Raw genomic sequence first — 20328 nt, 5'->3', positions numbered from 1 at the left:
TTGGGTCTCTGTTACTTGATCCTGCTCGTAATGTATGTATGGTCCTTTAAAAGACCATGCACGTTCACCATTTTGAACATCTATTGTCTTTCCGTGGCCCAAATTTAAACAAGTGTTATTTTAATTAAATTGACATTTTTAAACTTTCTTCGTCGTGGTTTTAAGAATCTTTAGATGAATGATAACTTGTTTAAACTTGTTAATTATCAAGTGAAAAGAGGGCAGCAACATTATGAAAATTTCCATTCAACATTTTATGCTGAAAGGGTGGCCATTGCCCTTGCCATTATCCTGTTGGGCAGGAGGCGGCACTGTAAGACAACATTTTACTGTACAATGCTTTGAAGGTCATTTTTTTTCTCTCCAAAGAGAAGTTGATGGATGAACTTTTTTTTAAGCCAAAATGTCCAGACATGTTATGAGACACTTCTGAGGCAGGAAGGACTTGAAACTGAACCTTCTGGCCCAGAGGTAGGGATATTATCACTGCACCACAAGAGTCTTTAATGGATAGACTATTGGCTTGCATCACAATTGTGCTAATTAATTAAATTTGAAATTAAATTGCTGCAAAGAGTCATGAATTACGTCTTTTTTAACCACTAAGCATGTGGTCATTAAATTATAACATTTGAGAAAGGGCTGTCTTGAAACTTACTTTCAACCAAACTCTCATAATTCAGTTGTCAGAGGTAAGATGATATAACAGGAAATTTAAGAATGGGAGAATGGGAAAATGTTGCTGTCTAATAACTATCATAAAGGTCACTAATTTTGAACTGTTCACAATATTTGGCTTTGGAGAAAAATGTTTTAAGTTTGCCCTTGGACATTTCAGTGGCATCCACAAGTTGTGACCTGTCGTTTGAAAATAATCTCTTTGAAAATCAGATTTATATGCGTTCAAAACAGTAAGATGTGACATTGGAACTCAGCTTTAAGATCTCTGGTCCTAAACTGCATAATTAGGAGAAATGCAAGTTCATAGTAGTTTTTCTGCTTTCTTTGTACCCTCCTACCTTAAGTTTGTTTCTTATGTAGTTGGCATTCCCACTATCAAGTGGTGTGGTGCGGAGGGAGATTACAACGTGATGGTGATGGAGCTGCTTGGACCAAGTCTCGAGGATCTCTTTAATTTCTGCTCTCGTAAATTCAGCCTTAAGACAGTCCTCCTTCTCGCTGATCAGATGGTAAGAAATAGTTTTGTGTATTGCTTTTTTTTTTAGAGATTATGGTTGCAGAATGACCAGCTAAAGGATAAAACCTGGATATTTTTTCCCTTTCCAATTTTCACCAAATACAATATACCGATATAGTAAACTCCTTTCTTTCTAGCAACTGTTTATATATATATATATATTGAATTGAACAGATGTGTGAAAAGGGGGAGTCGATTAATATGAAGCTTTAGGGTTTCAAAAAGTGATAAAAGATGGATGTAGATATCAGTTACTAATCGATGTTCCTTGTTCCAGTTGTTGAAAGGTGCTAAGTGGAAACTAGGTGCTTCTCAACCAGAGGAGGAGCAAGGATGGGAGGACCCCTCCCATGAACCACATTTGGCTCTTGACTGCTGTGCAGGCCTAGTTACAGAAGAGTGTTTTGCTTCAATGCAAGTTTTTGTGTGCAAGTATATGCAAAAGTGTTAGCATATCTGGGAAGTCCAAACCCACCCTCAAGTTATTTTAATCAACTTGTTAAGGCAAATCTCTAGGGCAGGTGGGACTTGAGCCTGAAATACTACCACTGCAGTACAAAACTCTTAAAAATACAAAAATGACCCTTGTAAAAAGAGACCAAATTGAATGCGGTAAGATTGGTAAACTGTTGATAAATATAGTTTTCTTAAATGCTTGTACATTCTATCCAATAATTATTGGATTAAAACAATTCCAATCCAAATAACTGTAGCCAGCAAATACAGAATGCTGGAGAAATTTAGCAGCTCTGACATCATCTGTGGAGAGAGAAACAGAGTTAATGTTTTGAGTCCAGTGTGACTCTTCAGAAATAACCACTTTGGATTGTGAATTTTATCCCATTCTTAGTACATGAGTAACTCAATTTTTGTCTTAAAAAATGTAATTAGAAAAGATTCATCACTTTATTAATGACATGAATAATTAGCTTAAGAAAGGCCAAACCAATTTGACCTATGACCATTGAAGTTTAGAAGAATGAGAAGGGGTTTTTTGAAATGTACAAGATCCTGGGGACATGATATGGTGGATGCAGGGTAAAGTTTTCTCATGTATGGGAGACTAGAACAAGGGAGCACAGTTTAATAATAGGTCTCCCTTTAAAAGAAATAAAAATAAATCTTTTCTCTGAGGCTCATTAGTTTGTAGAATTCCTCTCAATAGGAAGCAGTGAAGGCTGGGTTATTGAATTTATTAAAGACTAGAGATCTACTTTGATAGACAAGGGAGTCAAGGCATGATGGGGGCAGGTAGGAAGGTGGTGTTGAGACCAGAAACAGATTGCTAATGAGCTTATTGAATGGCAGACCGGGCATAAGGCGCTCAATACCCTGTACCTAAACCTAAATCATTTTTTTATTAAGATCTTCCTATTTCAACCAGAACATTTTAGAAACCAAAGACATGGAAGTTAAATCTTGTTTTGTCCTCAAGTTGCCTTTAGAGGATTGGGCATCAGGTGCTTATAGATGTTACTAAACCTGTATCATCCAAGAGTATGTTATGGAAAGTCAAGGCAGGATTGAAGGAACTTGAAAGTTGGGCCACACCAATTTTGCAAGGTTTTGTGCAAAGATTGCTGGTTTAGTTTTACACAATAAAACACTCCATTTGAGCTTTCTGGCTTTTCGTATATAAAAGCTGTTTTTCCTTTTATTTAGATCAGCAGAATTGAATACATTCATTCGAAGAATTTTATCCATCGTGATGTGAAACCTGATAATTTCTTAATGGGGTTGGGAAAGAAAGGCAACCTGGTCTATATTATTGACTTTGGGCTAGCAAAAAAATACCGGGATGCACGAACACACCAACATATACCATACCGTGAAAATAAGAACCTTACAGGAACAGCTCGATATGCTTCGATCAATACCCATTTGGGAATAGGTAGGCAGATGCATTCTTTTCAGTTATTTTGTATGATAGGAACTTGGGTGTATGCTGATTACTATCTTTTACATATCACAACCATCTTGTTGGGTTAGTAAAAGGACCTCTATTTCGCAAGTATGTAATTTTTCTTCAGCCAACAGAGCCAGAACTCAATTGAATTGTGATTTATCTCCCTATAGTTAGGATTTGGCTGTGACTTCAATGCAGACATCACTCACTACATTTCAGAGCAGTTCTTTTATGTGAACTATTGAGAGGTTCCGAGAGACCTGATGAGGCACTATGTAAATGCATGACTATCTTGGCATCTGAAAAGTCATATGTTAACTTAATTTTCAAATTTGGGGTTTAGAAGAAAATATGCAATTGAAAGTGTGTGTATTGTAGTAAAGCAGTATGGATAATTCATATTTACTGATAACTATGAAGTTTTTACAATTTATTTGGTGAATGGATTTTGCAATAAATTGCCAGCACTGAATAAAGAAGTGGTATCTTCCGTTTGATTCCTGATTGTCATGTTCAAGACTAATGCCCTTTTCACTTTTCCAGAACAAAGTCGCCGTGATGATTTGGAATCCTTGGGCTATGTTCTGATGTACTTTAACTTAGGATCGTTGCCTTGGCAAGGTCTGAAGGCAGCAACAAAAAGACAGAAGTATGAACGCATTAGCGAAAAGAAAATGTCGACGCCAATTGAAGTGCTCTGCAAAGGTTACTCATGTATGTATAAAAATTATGTCAGACAATGGTATATATACGGACATTGCTTTTGATCATTAGGGTCAACTGATCAAGTGACTGCATGTCATGATGTATTATTTTATAACCAATCTATTTCTAATTTGTGCTTTATTAAGTAATGCATAGGATGAGGGCGTCGCTAGTTAGGCCAGCACTTATTGCCCATCCCTAATTGCCCAGGGGGCAGTTAAGAGTCAGCCACATTGCTGTCACATGTAGGCCAGACCAGGCAGGGATGGCAGTTTCCTTCCCTAAATGACATTAGTGAACCAGATGAGTTTTTCCTGGCCGTCAACGATGGAATCGTGGTCAACATTTAGACTTTTTAAAATTCAAATTCTACCATCTGCCATGGTAGGATTCGAACGTGGGTTCCTAGAACATTACCTGGGTCTCTGGATTAACAGTCCATCGATAATACCACTAGGCCATCACCTTCGCAAATATCATTTCATGATTGAAACATGCAAATTGATAGGACTGGTTGGCTCCAAAAATGTAATAATTGTGAAAGAAACTCTAAATATGCATATCCTATTTTCTTTGTGAAATTAATTCTTATTAGTACTCAACTACAAATTACTTAACATGCGGGAAATCTAAAGTCAAAGCAGCAAGTGCTAGAGAAGCTCAGCAAATCTAACATCACCTTTGGAGAGAGAAAAACAGTCATCGTTTCGAGTCTGATATGACTCCTGTTCAGAACTGATCAGTACTCAGACTCCTGTAGAGTCTCTGAGTATATTACATCTCCAAATGCTTTCAGAATTTTAAAAAACTGAAGTAGAGCATTGATGCAATATGCGGACTGTAACAGCAAACTGCTGAGCTGAGCAGCAATCTTCAGTTAAACCAATTCATGATGATGACCCATTCCTCCCCACCACCCAAGCCTGCTGGAGGCAGAAGGGGAGGAAGCAGCATGGTTACGTTGTGATTTCAGCTGTTGTAACATTGGACCAGTCAGATTCCAGAGTTAAATCTGGCTTAATAGGTCATAAGTTTATTTTGGCAATTTGTTTACTACTGTAATAATCAATTACTGACCATATTCACACGAGGCTTTCAACATACTTTTAACAAAGAAACAAGTTTGTTACACGAAAAGAGAAAAAAAGCTATCAATTGTGATAGGGTACTCTAGTCAGGGCCACACAGGCATTTCTGCAATTCAGACACCAGATGGTGTGTTGCCTCCTTTTTGCTAGGGTCAAGGCTGTCTTTGAGCAGTTGCAGTGAATTCTTGAATTGGAGTGTGAGGAGCCAGAGGTTGTTATATACATTGATACCAATGACATAGGTAGAAAAAAGGATGAGGTCTTGCTGAGTGAATATAGAGTGTTAGCAGGAGGTTAAAAAGCAGGACTTCAAGGGTAGTAATCTCTGGATTATTCACAGTGCCACGTGCAATTGAGAATAAGAGTTGGAGAATAATGCATGGCTGAGGAGCTAGTGCAGTGGGCAGGCATTCGGATATTTGGATCATTGGGATGTCTTCAGGAGCAGAGGTGACCTGTACAAGAGGGACAGATTGCATTTGAGCTAGAGGGGGGGCCAATACCTTGGGAGATTTGCAATAGCTTCTTAGGGAGGGTTTAAACTAGTCTGGCAGGGGAGTGGGATCCTAAACAGTAGTGAGACAGAGAAGAGCATGCAAAATTTAAAGAGCGCAAGTTAAATAGACAGCAAACAAGAGCATGACATAGAACAAGAGAAGACTGATGAATTAAACTGCATTTATTTTGCTGCAAGAGGCCTGATAGGTAAGGTAGATGAACTCGGGCATGAATGGGAACATCAGACTCTGTTATTATAGCTAATACAGAAACATGGCTGAGGTGGAGATAGATCTAAGAGCACTCTGACTGGAAGGATGATGTTCCTGGGTGCACGTGCTATAGGAAGGATACAAAGGGAGGCAAGAGAGGAGGGAGAGTGGCATGTTTGATTAGGGAAAGCATCATGGCAGTACTTAGAGAGGATATTACTGAGGGATCGCAAATTGGACTATATATGTGGAACCACTAATAGTCAGCAGGAAATTGAGGAGCAAATATATTGGGAGATTGCAAATAATGATAAGAATAATGGGGTTGTAATAGTAGGGGATTTTTACTTGGCAAACATGGACTGGGACTGCCATGTTAAGGACTTAATGGGGAAGAACATGTTAAGTGTTTTCAGGAAATTTTCTTAATCAATTTGAACATTGCCCTACTAGAGAAGGGGCAGAACTTGACCTCGTCTTTGTCACTTGCCTTGCCTTATTTTCTGTGGTGTTAGTGGGCAAGCACTTTGGGACCAGTGACCATAATTCTATTTGTTTTCAAAGAGTTATGGAAAAAGTCACATCAGTATTAACTGTGGAGAAGGATACAGAAGATAGAGAATGTGAGGAAATAAATAGCAACATCTTGAAAAATGTCCATATTACAGAGGAAGAGGTGCTGAACGCCTTAAAATGCATAAAGGTGGATAAATCCCCAGGACCTGATCAGCTGTACCCTAAAACTCTGTTGGAGGCGAGGGAAGACATTGCTGGGCCCCTTGCTGAGATATTTGTATCATCGACAGCCACAGATAAGGTGCCGGAACACTGGAGGTTGGCTGACGTTGTGCCACAATATAAGAAAGGTGGTAAGGAAAAGGCAGGGAACTATAGACTGGTGAGCCTGACATTTGTAGTGGGCAGGTTGTCAGAGGGAATCCTGAGGGACAGGATTTGCATGTATTTGGAAAGTCAAGGACTGATAGGGACAGTCAACGTGGCTTTGTTTGGGAAATTGTGTCTCACTGACTTGGGGTTTTTGAAGAAGTAATGAAGAGGATTGATGAGGACAGAGGGCTGGATGTAATCTATATGGACTTTAGTAAGGCATTTGACAAGGTTCCTCATTGTGGACTGGTTAGCAGAGTTAGATCACTTGGAATACAGGGAGAACTAGCCATTCAGAGTACAATGGGATCTTGATCAGGTGGGTTAATGGACCGAGAAGTGACAGATGGAGTTTTATTTTAGATAATGTGAGGTGCTGCATTTTGGAAAGGCAAACTAAGGGCAGGACTTGTACACTTAATGGTAAGGTCCTGGGGAGTGTTGCTGAACAAAGAGATCTTGGAGTTGAGGTTCATAGTTCCTTGAAAGTGGAGTCGCAGGTAGATAGGATAGTGAAGAAGGCGTTTGGTATGCTTGCTCTTTATTGGTCAGTGCATTGAGGATAGGAGTTGGGAGGTCATATTCCAGCTGTCCAGGGCATTGGTTCGGCCACTTTTGGAGTATTGTGTGCAGTTCTGGTCTCCCTCCAGTAGGAAGGTGTTGTGAAACTAGAAAGGATTCAGAAAAGATGTACGAGGATGTTGCCAGGGTTGGAGGGTTTGGGCTATAGGGAGAGTCTGAATCAGCTGGGGCTGTTTTCCTTGGAGCATCAGAGGCTGAGAGGTGACCTTATAGAGGTTTGTAAAATCATGAGGGGCATGGATAGGCTAAATAGGCAAGGTCTTTTCCCTGTGGTGGGAAGTCCAGAACTAATAGGTTTAAGGTGAGAGGGGAAAGATTTTAAAAAAAAAAAAAAAAGGAGCAAGGGGCATCTTTTTCATGCTGAGAGTGTTGCAAGTAGGGAATGAGCTGCCAGAGAAAGTGGTAGAAGCTGGTACGATTACAATATTTAAAAGGCATGTGGATGTGTATATGAATAGAGGAAAATGGGCGAAATGCTGGCAAATGGGCCTAGATTTGTATAGGATATCTGGTCAGCATGGACGAGTTGGACCGAAGCGTCTGTTTCTGTGCTATATATCTCTGACTGTATGACTCTAAGGGTAGGTCTGATCCACAAGTTAAAGTTCTAAATTGGGGCAAGGCAGGAACTTCCAAAAGTTGATTAGGGCACGCTGCTCACAGGTAATGGAACATCTGGCAAGTGAGAGGCTTTCAAAAGTGAGATAGCAGGAGTCCACGGTCAGTATGTTACTGTTGGTGTGAAGGGCAAGGCTAACGGGCATTTGGGAGTTCTGGATGACTAGAGATATTGAGGCTCTGGTCAAGAAAAAGAAAGAGACATATGTCAGGTATAGACAGCTGGGATCAAGTGTATCCCTTGAGTATAGGGGGTGAAGGAATACACTTCAGAGGGAAATCAGGAATGCAAAAAGCGGATGTGAGATGGCTTTGGTAGATAGGGCAAAGGAAAATCTAAAGAAATTCTACAAGTACATTCAGGGCAAAAGTGTAACGAGTGAGAAAGTAGGGCCCTTTAAAGATCAACGAGGCCATCTATGTGTAGAACCACAGGAGCTGGGTGAGACCCGAAGTATTTAACATGGAGAAAGACATGGACATTAGGGAAGTAAATAGTGATGTCTTCGAGTCCTCATTACAGAAGAGGAGGTGCTGGAGGTTTTAAAACACATAAAAGTAGATGAATCCCTGGAACTTGATCATGTATCCCAGAACATTCTGGGAAGTTGTGGAAGAAATTGTGGGGGCCTTAGCAGAGATAGTTGTATCATCGACAGCCACAGGTGAGATGCCAGAAGACTGGAGGGGGCTAATGTTGTGCAATTATTTAAAAAAGGCTACAAGGAAAAGCCAGGAAACTACAGACCTAACGTCTGTGGTGATTAAGTTGTTGGAGATGATTCTGAGAGACAAGATCTACATGCATTTGGAAAGGCAAGGACTGAATAGAGATAGTCAGCATGGCTTCGTGCATGGGGACATTATGTTTTAGAAACTTGATTGAGTTTTTTGAAGGGGTGACCAAGAAGATAGATGATGGCAGAGTAGTAGACGTTGTCTACATCGAATTTAGCAAGGCCATCGACAAGTTCTGCATGGTAAGCTGGTTAGTAAGGTTAGATCACATGGGATCTGGGAAAAGCTCGCCATTCGAAATAAAAATTGGCTGACAGGTGACAGGGAGGTGGTAGAGGCTTGTTTTTCAGACTGAAGGCCTGTTATTAGTGTTTGCCACAAGGATCAGTGCTGGCTCCACAGTTGTTTGTCATTTATGTAAACCGTTTGAATGATAATAGAGGAAACATGGTTAGTAGGTTTGCGAATGACACCAATATTGGTGCTGTCGTGGACAGTGAAAAATGTTATCTGAGAGTACAATGGGATCTTGATCAACTGGGCCAGTGGGCCAAGGAATAGTAGATGGAATTTAATGCATCTTGATGTTGCATTTTGGTAAGACAAACTAAGGCAGGTCTTAGACTGTTAATTGTAGGGCCCTGAGGAGTGTTTTCGAACAGAAAGACCTAGGGCTGTAGGTACATAGTTCCTTGAAAGTGGTGTCACAGGTAGTTAGGATAGTGAAGAAGGCTTTTGGCACACTTACCTTCAGAGCATTGGGAGTTGGGAGGTCATGTTGCAGCTATACAAGACATTAGTAAGTGTGTAAATGACTGCGTGCCGAAGAAGTTAATCTGAACATTTCCCAACCGGAAATCATGGATGAACTGGGAGAAGTCCAGGCCTGAGGCATTCAAGTCGGGCAACCCTGACCTGTACAGGAAGTCCAGATTCAACCTTTACAGGGTCATCAGGAAGCAGAATGGAGGATACGGCCCTGTCTGCATCAGTGATGCTAAGGTGGAGATGGTCGAGAGCATGAAGTTTCTGGGAGTTACGATCACCAACAATCTGTCTGGATCTACCCATTTTGACATGATCAAGAAAGCACAGCAACACCTGTGCTTCCTTAAGAGGCTAAGGAAATTCGATATGTCCATAAAGACTCTTTTATAGATGCACCATGAAAGCATCCTAAAAATTTCTATCTGGATGCATCACTGTGTGTTATGGCAACTGCTCTTCCCAAGATGAAAGAGACTACAGAGAGTTGTGAATACAGCCCAGTCCATCAAGCAAACCAGCCTTCTATCCATTGACTTAATCTATACTTCCAGCTGCATCAGGAAAGCAATCAACATAATCAGACCCCTCCCACTCTTTATTCTATCTTCCACCCTCTTCCATTGGGCAGAAGATACAAATGTTTGTATACATGTACAAACAGATTCAAGAGCAGTTCTTTTCTCCACTGCTACCAGACTTCTGAATGGACCTCTTTAATGTTATTGATCTCTTTGCACCTTCTTGGCAGCTGTAACGTTGTATGCTGCACTCTGGTCTGTTACCTTGATGCACTTGTACAATCTGCCTGTAAAGCATTGAACACTTTTTTTCACTGTACCTCAGTACATGTTGATAGTAATAAATCAAGACATTGGTATGGTCACCTTTGGAGTATACTTACAATCCTGGTCACCCTGCCATATATAGGAAGGATATTATTAAACTGGAAAAGGTGCAAAAAGGATTTACAAGGATGTCATCAAGGAGGTTTGAGTTATAAGGAGAGGATGGATAGGCTGGGACTTTTTTCATGGAGCGTAGGAAGCTGAGGGGTGACCATATCGAGGTTTATAAAATCATGAGGGACATTGATAAGGTAAATAGCCAAGGTCTTTTTCCTGGGGTAGAGGAGTCCAGAACTAGAGGGCATAGGTTTAAGGTGAGAGGGGAAAAGGGACCTGAGGGGCAACTTTTTCCACAGAGTGGTGTGTATATGAAACAAGCTGCCAGAGGAAATGGTAAAGGCAGGTACAGTTACAACATTTGAAAGACATTTGGACAGGTACATAGATCTGAAAAGTTTGAAGAAATATGGGCCAAACGCGGGCAAATGGGATTATTTCAATTTAAGAAACCTGGTTGGGCATGGGCAAATTGTTCCCATGCTGTGTGACTGTATGACTAAGCAATTTATATGTAATTCAATTTGGAAAGCTTATCAGTAGCAAAATTAAAATTCAGCCTTTTTTTTCACAGCAATATCTTTTCAGACACCTATCCCCAGTAAAATGTTGGTCTGATCTTCACTTTAAAATTTCTTACTCAACCAACAGGGTCACAAACGTTCCTTTTGGTGACTTTCTGCATACTCACCAGATGTGATTCTCTCTGGCTTTCCCAAGACATGCAGATAAGCAAACTCATTGACTATTTGTATTAAACCTTAAGAAAAGCCAAGAGGTTTTCCCAGTTCTGCCTATTTGCACTGCATTTTTTTTTAATAATTCGTTTATCATGTGATTTGATGCTTCTGGCTGGGTCAGCATTGTCCAGAGGGCACTTAAGGCATTGTTTTGGATCTGGAGTCACATTTGGCCAGACCAGGTAAGGATGGCCGATTTCCTTCCCTAAAGGACATGAGTGAACCAGCTGTGACTTTATGATAGTTGGTAATGGGTACATAAGCATTTTATTCCATATTCTTATTGAATTCAAATTTCACCATCTACCTTGATGGAATTCAAACACGTCCCAAAAGGTTAACGTGGGGTTCTGAATTACTAGTCCAATGACATAACTAAGCTGTACCTCTGCTGGTAAGGTTCTTGCTTTCTGAGCTCTCCCTTCTTGTGGCCCACGCCTCCCCTTTTCCAGTCATTTAAAAAAAGTCAAGTCACAATAAGCATTAATTATCTCATTGAATTAACCTTAAGCTATGTGATTTCATGGAAAGCCTCCTTCTCTCAGTTACAAATTACTTTTGTTAAAAATAACAGAACAGACCTTCAACACTGAAAGCCAAAAACTCATTTACTTCTACTTTAGAATCCAGGCTTTCCTATAATATATTATGAATTTTCCTTTCTAATAATATGTTATGAATAGGAGACTGCTCATCAAGGTAAGAACCCGTGGGGTCGAAAGAAATTGGCCTAATTGGATCCAGAATTGTTTGAGTGGCTGGAAGCAGAGAGTGATGGTCGGGCAGTGTTTTTGTGATTGGAAATCTGTGTCTCCATTTGAAGTAACTTGATATTGAGTTGTCCATTTGATTATTAAGAGCTTTTTAAGATTTCGGCTGTCAATGTCCTAACTCGCATCATGTCCTATTTACCTATCATTCTGTGATCACTAGTTTCAATCCCTCAGCATAATTTTGTCAAAAGTAATGAAATATCCCAACGCCCTTTACAGGAACATTACAAGACAAAACTCAGCACTGTGCCACTAAAGGACATATTAGGCTAAATGACTAAAAGCTTGGAGGAGGGATCAGTGATCAGGAGCATAGATTTAAGGTAAGGGCCAGGATGTTTAGAGGGGATATGAGGAAAAGAGATTTTGCCCAGAAAGTGTTGGGAATCTGGAATTCACAGCCCAGAAAGGTGGTAGAGGCAGAAACCCTCATAATACTTAAATAATATTTAAATATACACTTGTGCAAAGGCACATAAGACAATCAAGTGGTGGAAGATGGGATTTGAATAGTTAGATGCTTGTTTTTGACTGACGAAAGGCCTTTTTCCATGCTGTCGACCTCTGTGACCCTAACAACAATGTCCTTATAAACCATCAAAATTAAGCAGGAAAGATATTGCATAAAATTTTAATTTAAACTTAGGAATGAGGTGATGTAGTTGTTTTAGCAACTACATGTTCTATATACATTTGACTTACTTTGTCTTCATTTGAAGTAACGTAATGTAGAGTTGTCCATTTGATTATCATGAACTTTTAAGCCTCTATCTACAATGGAAGTTAACTGTCGAATCTGTCTTTGTAGCACATTTGGTTTGAAAGTACAAGTAATTTACTGTTCTTTTTCTTCCTCATAGCTGAGTTTGCCACGTATTTGAACTTCTGCCGCTCTCTACGTTTTGATGACAAACCAGACTACTCCTACTTGAGGCAATTATTTCGCAACCTCTTTCACCGCCAAGGCTTTTCCTATGACTATGTGTTTGACTGGAACATGCTCAAGTTTGTACGTTTATTTTACATTTATTTATTAACGCTGATGTCATAGAAGAGTGTCGTGTGCAGATCTCATAAACTTAGGTGTTGGATTTTTAAAAAATCAGTGCTTGTTGGTAACCTGTTTACCAGATATTCTTTTTTTAATCTCAGTCAGGGTTGATTCTTGAAACTTTGATATGTTTAAGATTTTCATGTCAAACCTGATACTAAAGTAGCATTCTGACCTTCCAGTCAAGAAGGTTATGAACTGAGCCCCACTGCACTTTTTTAAAAAATGTTCAACTTCCAATGAAGTGTTGAGGAAGTTCTTCCTTTACCAGAAATAGTGTTCACCTGAACCACCAAAACAAAACCTGTTCAAAAGAATTTAAAAGATCCTTTGGCACTAGTGAAAGAAGAATGGAAAGTTCTGGTATCTTAGTCATCACTGCAGGTGCTCTATTGCAAAATAAATGCTGCTTTAGTTAATGTAAGCCATAGAATCATAGGTATTATAACACAGAAGTTAGCCATTCGACCATGTATGCTAATGCTCACCTCTTAACTGAGCCATAGGGCTTTTAATCAACCTTTTCTGTCTGCCTTTCTAAGTCTGAAGTTTGGAAGTGTTTTAGTACAGGGTAATCAAAAGTTGATCTTCAGAAAGAGGAAAAAACATGAAAGCAAGCTAGCCAGAAATGTATAAACAGTTTGTAAGCCTTTTTTCCAAGTGTATAGAAAAGAATGGCTTAAACAAGTGTAAAGAAGTTGGTCCCTTGGAGGCAGAGATAGGAGCAATGCTTCTTTGGCAAAACATTAATGATACTGAATAAACATTACATTGTAAAAATGCAGTATAACTAAGTTGGTAATGAGCACAAAGAACTTTAGGTAATTAGTATCAACAAGAGATAATGTAATGGAAAAGCTGACTGATCCCTAGAACTTAATGACGGTTATCGTAGGATTCTCTAAAAGGTAGCTGCAGAGATATTTGGATGCGCTGGTAGTTTTTTCAGAAATTTTCTAGATTCTACAGGTACCATGGTTCTAGTGGATTGGAGACCAGCAAATAGCACCACAATTTAATAAGAAATGGAAATAGGGAACTATACGCCAATTAGTCTGGCATTGGTCATCTGGGAAAATTCTGGAATCCATTAATCAGGATGTCTTAACAATGTACTTATAAAATCAGAGTATAGTCTGTCAAAGACAGCATTGTTTTACAAAAGGAAAATAATCTTTCACAAGTTTATTAGTGCGTTTGAGTGTTTAACTATTAAGATAGATAAAAGGGAATGACTAAATGGGATATACTTAGAAAAGGCATTCACTAGGATCCTCCAGGAAAAGTTAATGTAGGTGATAAGTGCTTATGGAGTTGGTAAATACTATACTAAAATCTTAAAAGGTATGAATGTGTTGAAGTTCCGAGGAACTTTTTCCAACTCCATCAAGATCCAGCCATTATGCCATTACATGTAATATGGAAGAGTTTCTTTTTAATCTTAAAATGTACAGTTTAACGGTCAGTTGGAGATTTTTTGTCTTACTCATTGTTTGTCATTGCTGAATTAGTGTCTGAAATCTGGCCCTTTCTGATTTAACCCTGATGTACATGTGAATAATATCATTAAACATCCCGAACTGTTGATGAGGGAAGCTGAGAAATCATCCCCGTCAAGTGTCTGTAAGTCCTCTGTATCTTCTGTGTCTAGTTCAGAAACACAGGAACAATGCTAAACAAATCATTCCTCAGATTGTTTAGTTGTTCATGATTACAGCTATTTTTATTCTTTTGTGGGGTGTGGATATGGCTGGCAAGGTGACCATTTGTTGCTATCCCTAAGTATCCTTGAACTGATTGGCTTGCAAGGCCATTTCAGAGAGCAGTTTAGAGTCAACCAGATTGCTGTGGGCCTGGAGACATGTAGGCCTGACCAGGTGAGGATAGCAGATTTCCTTCCTTAAAGAATATTAGTGAACCAGATGGCTTGTAATGACAGTCACTGTTAGTTTCATGGTCACAATCACAGAGACGAACTTTTACTTTCAGATTTTCTTTAAATTCCACTAGTTACTGTGGTGTGATTTGAACCTGTGTTCCCCAAGGATTAGACTGATCCTCTGGAGTACGCGTACAGTGATGTTACCACCATGCCAATCTATTTCAGTTAAAGGAAAATGATTGACATTTCACCAAAATATTTCTTAATTAAACATATTCTTCCTCGGGTCGTTTCAGGGAGCCAGCAGAGCTGCCGACGACGATCGTGAACGGAGAGAGCGAGAAGAAAGAATGAGGCACGGCCGAAATCCAGCAGCACGGGGATTACCTTCGACTGCTTCCGGAAGGCTTAGAGGAAATCAAGAAGTGGCACCACAGACACCCCTCACACCCACATCCCACACTGGTAAAATAATACGTTGAATTTATTTCACCAATGTCAATATCTGGGTCATGATACATTTGTAGTCTGTGTCCTGCTGAATTTTTATTTATTTTAAAATAAGTTAAAGCTTGTCAGTCTTTCATGTTTGCTTTCGGTGCAGTTATTCAAACTTGAATTGCTATCATCCTGAGAATTAAAGCAAGCGAGTTAGAATCATAAATTCAGCATATGTGTGCTGAGGAACAGCGATAGATGCAAGACAATGGCAAAAATTGTCTAGAAGCCTCTTAGTGAGATGATAGACGAAAATAGTACTCCAGAAAAATGTAGCAGAAACCAAGGTCTGTTACTGACCTTAAAGTACTTGTGGCAAACTGATGTTAGGCACTATTTCAAATGAAGTGCAAGTTTGTTCTTTACAAGCAGTCTCTAGCTGTTTTGCTTATTTATATCTTCTGTTTTAATAGTTACAATAATCTGATTATCACTATTTTATATAACTAAAGTACTTAAATATTCTCAATGTTAACTGAGACATTCAGCTTCTATTTTGAAATCTGAAATAAACGCCCATGTTTTGTTGATCTGAATTAATATGTTAATATTTTCCTCTAAGCATGAGTAAGATGAAAATGCATATTCAAAAGTGATTTGCAGAAGAACAAAATTTATGTGCTAGCATAGATGCCTTGGGAAGCAGCACGGTAATACTGCCATGTAGGAATCCTGTGTCCTTAGCTAGTCTGGTCCTGTCTCCCCTTCACTGCTGACTTATGGAATCCACTTCAGATGAGGTGAATTCCCAGTTATGCCAAGTCTAGTTCAGTGTTCCACAGACCATCAGACTATAGATTTCTTGTTCTTGGTAATGTCAGACAACAGGATGTTAATGCTGTCAATGTTGAGTAAGTTACTACAATTGTCAATCTTCTAGACTCCATTTCATTTGTGTTAAAGCCAAAACTATTAATCCCTGCTCACTTGAGTTTCCCCTGCCACCACCACCACACTCCACCGCGCCCCCCTCCCCCCCGCACCATGTTGCCAAAGGCCCCTTGTACTAGGAAATACTATGTGTTTGCATCTGATTAGTTGTATCTTGCATACGTCAGGAATATTTTAATTGCAGGTTTACATAAGGAATTTGTGCTATGATATGAATAAATTTATAAAGGAAATGTTTATGAATTGAACTAGATGCAAAATTTTACTCTCACACTAAACTAGTTCCTAGATCTTGGAAATAAGCAATGGATCCACATGCCCAATCTGAGCAAGTTGGATTCTGTGCTTGTAGCAGTGGTTTTACAGGACCTGGAAGTTTGTTTAGCGGTAATTGGTAGTGGTCACAGTCAAGTCTGTGTTAAATCTCGACTGATGTGGCAATCCCTGCTACATTTTCTGCAGAAGGGATAAAGAGCTGAAAAGGTGCATGGTTTGTTAACCTCCATTTTCTCTGAGCTCTCTTCTTGATCATATCAGCTTTTCTTTTCTGCTCGTCATTTCTAATGACCTTCTAAATAGCTTCCAGAATTTACAGCTGTCAACGATTGACACCAATGAGTAGGAGACGATATCTGCCATTTTGATATCCTGCTTGCAGGTGTCTTTGTAGTGGAAATATGGATGCCCAGGAGTTTGTGACCTAGTGGCCAATTTGTCTCGCAGAAGGTCTCTGGGTATCCGGCCGTCATCCAACCATTGAATGTGGATGAGCGGGTGCAAATGTTTCTGGCTTATCAATGAGTGTATGCTGTTAGAATTAGCACACAGCAGGACCCCAGATCTGCTGACCTTCTCCCGCCAAGAGACGCTGGGACCAAAGAACGAAGTCGCACAATTAAGAGGTAACTATGGTAAAGCCTTGAATATTTTCATTGGAGCAATGTGAAAGTTTAACTTTTATTTTGTGAAAAACATGGTACACATGAGAGAGTTTCAGAAGGGCTATGAATGTGGTTTAATCCACAACTGGACAGCAGGCTGAGAATTAGTTTTCAAAGGATAGCGTTCTGCTTACCTGTAAACAGCCCTGCTTATCATAAATGCTTCCATTGAGTAAACTTAGCTTCAAATGTCAATCGTCTTTTAACTCACCATTAAATAAATAAATATTCAGTTCATTCACTGGATTTTCTTTGCATTATTGTGAAATGGGATGGTTTTAACCAACTTGGACCTTTATTCTTCAGCTAACACATCTCCACGCCCTGTCTCTGGCATGGAACGGGAGCGAAAAGTGAGCATGAGGTTACATCGTGGCGCTCCTGTTAATGTTTCCTCAACAGATTTAACTGGACGTCAAGACGCATCACGAATGTCAACATCACAGGTAAGATCAGTATAAACCACTAAACGGAGTGTGCTATATTTGCTAAACTTGATACAAGATCGAGAATTTTTGTAATGATGGTTTTTAAACAAATTTTTTGACATTTCATGCAGCAAAACAAGCTAGAGACAAGGAGCTGGTGTCAATAAAAGCACCCATGAATCTGTTAGCTTTTCATTAAAAGTCAAACGATCCACTGTCATTGAATCCCTGTAGTGTGGGGAGAGGCCATTCAGCCCATCAAATCAGCATCGACTCTACAAAGAGCATCCTGTCCTATCCCTGTGACCCTGGTATTTACTGTGGCCAACCCACGTAGCCTGCATATCCCTGGACACCGCGGAGCAATTTAGCATGGCCAGTCCACCTAACCTGCACATCTTTGAACTGGGAGGAAACCAGAGCACCTGGCAGAAACCCACGCGGACATAGGGAGAATGTACACACACCACACAGACTGTCACCCAAGGCTGGAATCGAACCCAGTCCCTGGCACTAATGCAGCAGTGCTAATCACTGAGCCGCCTGTTCTTTTAGAGTAGGAAACCAATTACCCGGTCCAACTGATACTTGATAGCAGTCCCACGACTACATCATTTGCTCTAACTACCCTTGGAAATAGCTTGGAGAGTCACTGGTTGTACAGCAGGACCAAAACTGTGGGTTAGAGACCCCATTTGGTAGGCCACTTGAAATTTTGGTGTTGTGAGCTCTGAGGCAGCAGTGGCTAATGTGAATGCTAACACTTGTGTGACCCCTTTAAGACATGCTCTATCGAAGGTCTCTCCTGCCACCCTGCTGTTATCAGCCTGGGGAAACAGTGGAATAAATTTCGGAAGTACTGTTGTAAAAAGGCAAGTAACATGGGCAAAAACAGAAATTTCAGGCTCCAGTGCTGGCCCTGACCAAACCCCCTTGCTCCTGACCCAAGCACAATTGGCCCTGATGTGTCGCACCAACATCCCTGTCCCAAGCCCTGGCAGCTAAGGATCGGTAATAAGCGTCAGCCTTACCGGGGATGCCTGAATCCTGAGCAGCTCATGTGGTTTCATTAGAAATAAAGGCTTTCTATTACCATTATCAAGTTGGCATTCTTTTGTGAGCAAGTTGTGTGGTGGTCAAGTTACCACAGTTATGTCAATACCTATCACCTCACGTTTCTATTTACTTGGAGGAAAGAGTATCTTCCAATGCATTCCTTGGAGAAACTGGCATAAATTAGCCATAGATCAACAGAAAAGAGTTGTTGAAACTCTAACCTGATAATTTAGCTACATGATTTGATCCCTGTTATGCCTGTGTTTTTATATCCATATTTAGTAACCAGTCATTGGCAATATTTCGTAAGTAGTATTTTTAAGCATAATTCAACATCCTCTGTGCTAGATTAAAAACATGTTAAGCCATCTCGTTTATTGGATGTTCACACTGGGAATTATTTGTTCGGAATGGCAAAATCTAAATGGCTAGTTCCAAAAAGGGTCCCATGTTTAGATATTCATGCTATTCTATCTAAATTTTGACAATGAATAAATCAATTTAAACCAAAAGTTTGAAGTTTTTGTTTAAGAAAGGATTAATTGAGATCAGGCCAAGAATTTTACAATAGGATATAATAATCTGTTGTGTGTTCAAACTCCTTCCTCGTATCATGGCACAGTAAATGCATATTGTTTTGTTTTTAAAACCTTACTGTATGGCCAGATAATACCTTCACAGTACACAGTGGGAATCATATCTTCATTATTCCGGTCTCCAGCTTGACACTTATTGGTAGATCAACATTTACGTCATTTGGTGTCCTGAAATCAGTTTTATCGTCTACTGTCTTTGATTATTCTTCTGAATATCGTGATTATGGATAACTTAAGTGAAAATTATCTTTGATATATCAAACTTTAAAGAAGCAGCAATTAATGTTAAGTTGCTTACTTTGTCTGGTGTGGAGTTTTTACCTTTAATGATCAAAAATATACATATCTTTTAATTTGTGAACCCTTAGTTTTTCTCAGACTCCTACATTTGAATAACCATTATCTTTGCATCATGAACTGGCAATAATTCTTGATATTGTACAATGACTAGAGCTATAAAGAACAGACTGGTGAATTGCTAATTGGAGTTTTCATTTCCCACTTGTGCATCCGATCCATATGTGTCATTTACATCAGTAGCACTTAGGAGTTTTCAAAATGTCATATGTTTAAAAAAGTCCTTGCATTCATTACATCTTACTCAGTCATTCTGTGCATTCTCAAAGTACTTGATCTATCAACAGCTTAGATTTAAATATTCACAGCCTTTTGCAGGCAAAGTAACAGGCATGTAGAGGCAAAGATCTTGTTTGGTGAACCATTGACATAAATTTCAACACAAAGCTATAATCACTTGCATCTTAATAAGGAAGTGGTAGGTTGATGGTTGTACTTGCAGCTTAGTGGTAATAGGGAAGTTGGCTTATTTGTTTAGAAAGTTTCTTAAATCATGCTTTCAGTTCCTTCCAGTACACCCTGTACGACCCAGGAAGTGGTTAAACATACATGTCAAGAATGAGGAAAGGCTGTGTCAACATGTCAAATATGAACCTAGAGTCAAATCTTTTATTCCTTCAAAGCCCGCATTAACAGTTCCAAGCATTGGTATGGTTTGAGAACTTAGCTGACAATAGTATTGAGTATCTCTTTTATTTTTATGGAACAAGAGAAGGAACGGAAACTTAAGCTGCAATTGGATTCACTGTGAAGTACAAAAATAGGGCTTTTGTGGCCAGTATTATTATCAGCAATATTCTTCGGTACAAGAATATCAATAGGTTTTATGTATTGTTAGACTGAATTGCATTAATTTCCCTTAATGTGACAGTATGCTTTGTTTTTAAGTTACTGGAAAATTATTGGAAGAGACAGTTTAAATGATATCAGAGATAGTAGGAACTGCAGATGCTGGAGAATCTGAGATAACAAGGTGTAGAGCTGGATGAACACAGCAGGCCAAGCAGCGTCC

The 20328-nt window shown here is 39.5% G+C and overlaps 1 protein-coding gene across 4 annotated transcripts in view; it reads left to right on the top strand.

Annotated features, from left to right (window-relative positions):
- Positions 1-20328, top strand: part of LOC109913713 (casein kinase I) — a 53666-nt gene that overhangs the window by 23329 nt on the left and 10009 nt on the right. For all 4 annotated transcript variants that reach the window (XM_048610727.1, XM_048610725.1, XM_048610728.1 and 1 more), the window contains exons 3-8: positions 1042-1190; positions 2861-3089; positions 3648-3818; positions 12477-12625; positions 14846-15014; positions 17186-17325. In XM_048610727.1, the coding sequence (XP_048466684.1) occupies positions 1042-1190; positions 2861-3089; positions 3648-3818; positions 12477-12625; positions 14846-15014; positions 17186-17325 (1007 nt within the window). The remainder of the gene's footprint in view (positions 1-1041; positions 1191-2860; positions 3090-3647; positions 3819-12476; positions 12626-14845; positions 15015-17185; positions 17326-20328) is intronic.

The sequence above is a fragment of the Rhincodon typus genome, chromosome 23 (assembly GCF_021869965.1).
Source record: "Rhincodon typus isolate 14 chromosome 23, sRhiTyp1.1, whole genome shotgun sequence".
Lineage (NCBI taxonomy): Eukaryota > Metazoa > Chordata > Chondrichthyes > Orectolobiformes > Rhincodontidae > Rhincodon > Rhincodon typus.
The sequence above is the reverse complement of the archived record's forward strand: the minus strand, read 5'-3'. Positions and strand labels throughout refer to the sequence as shown.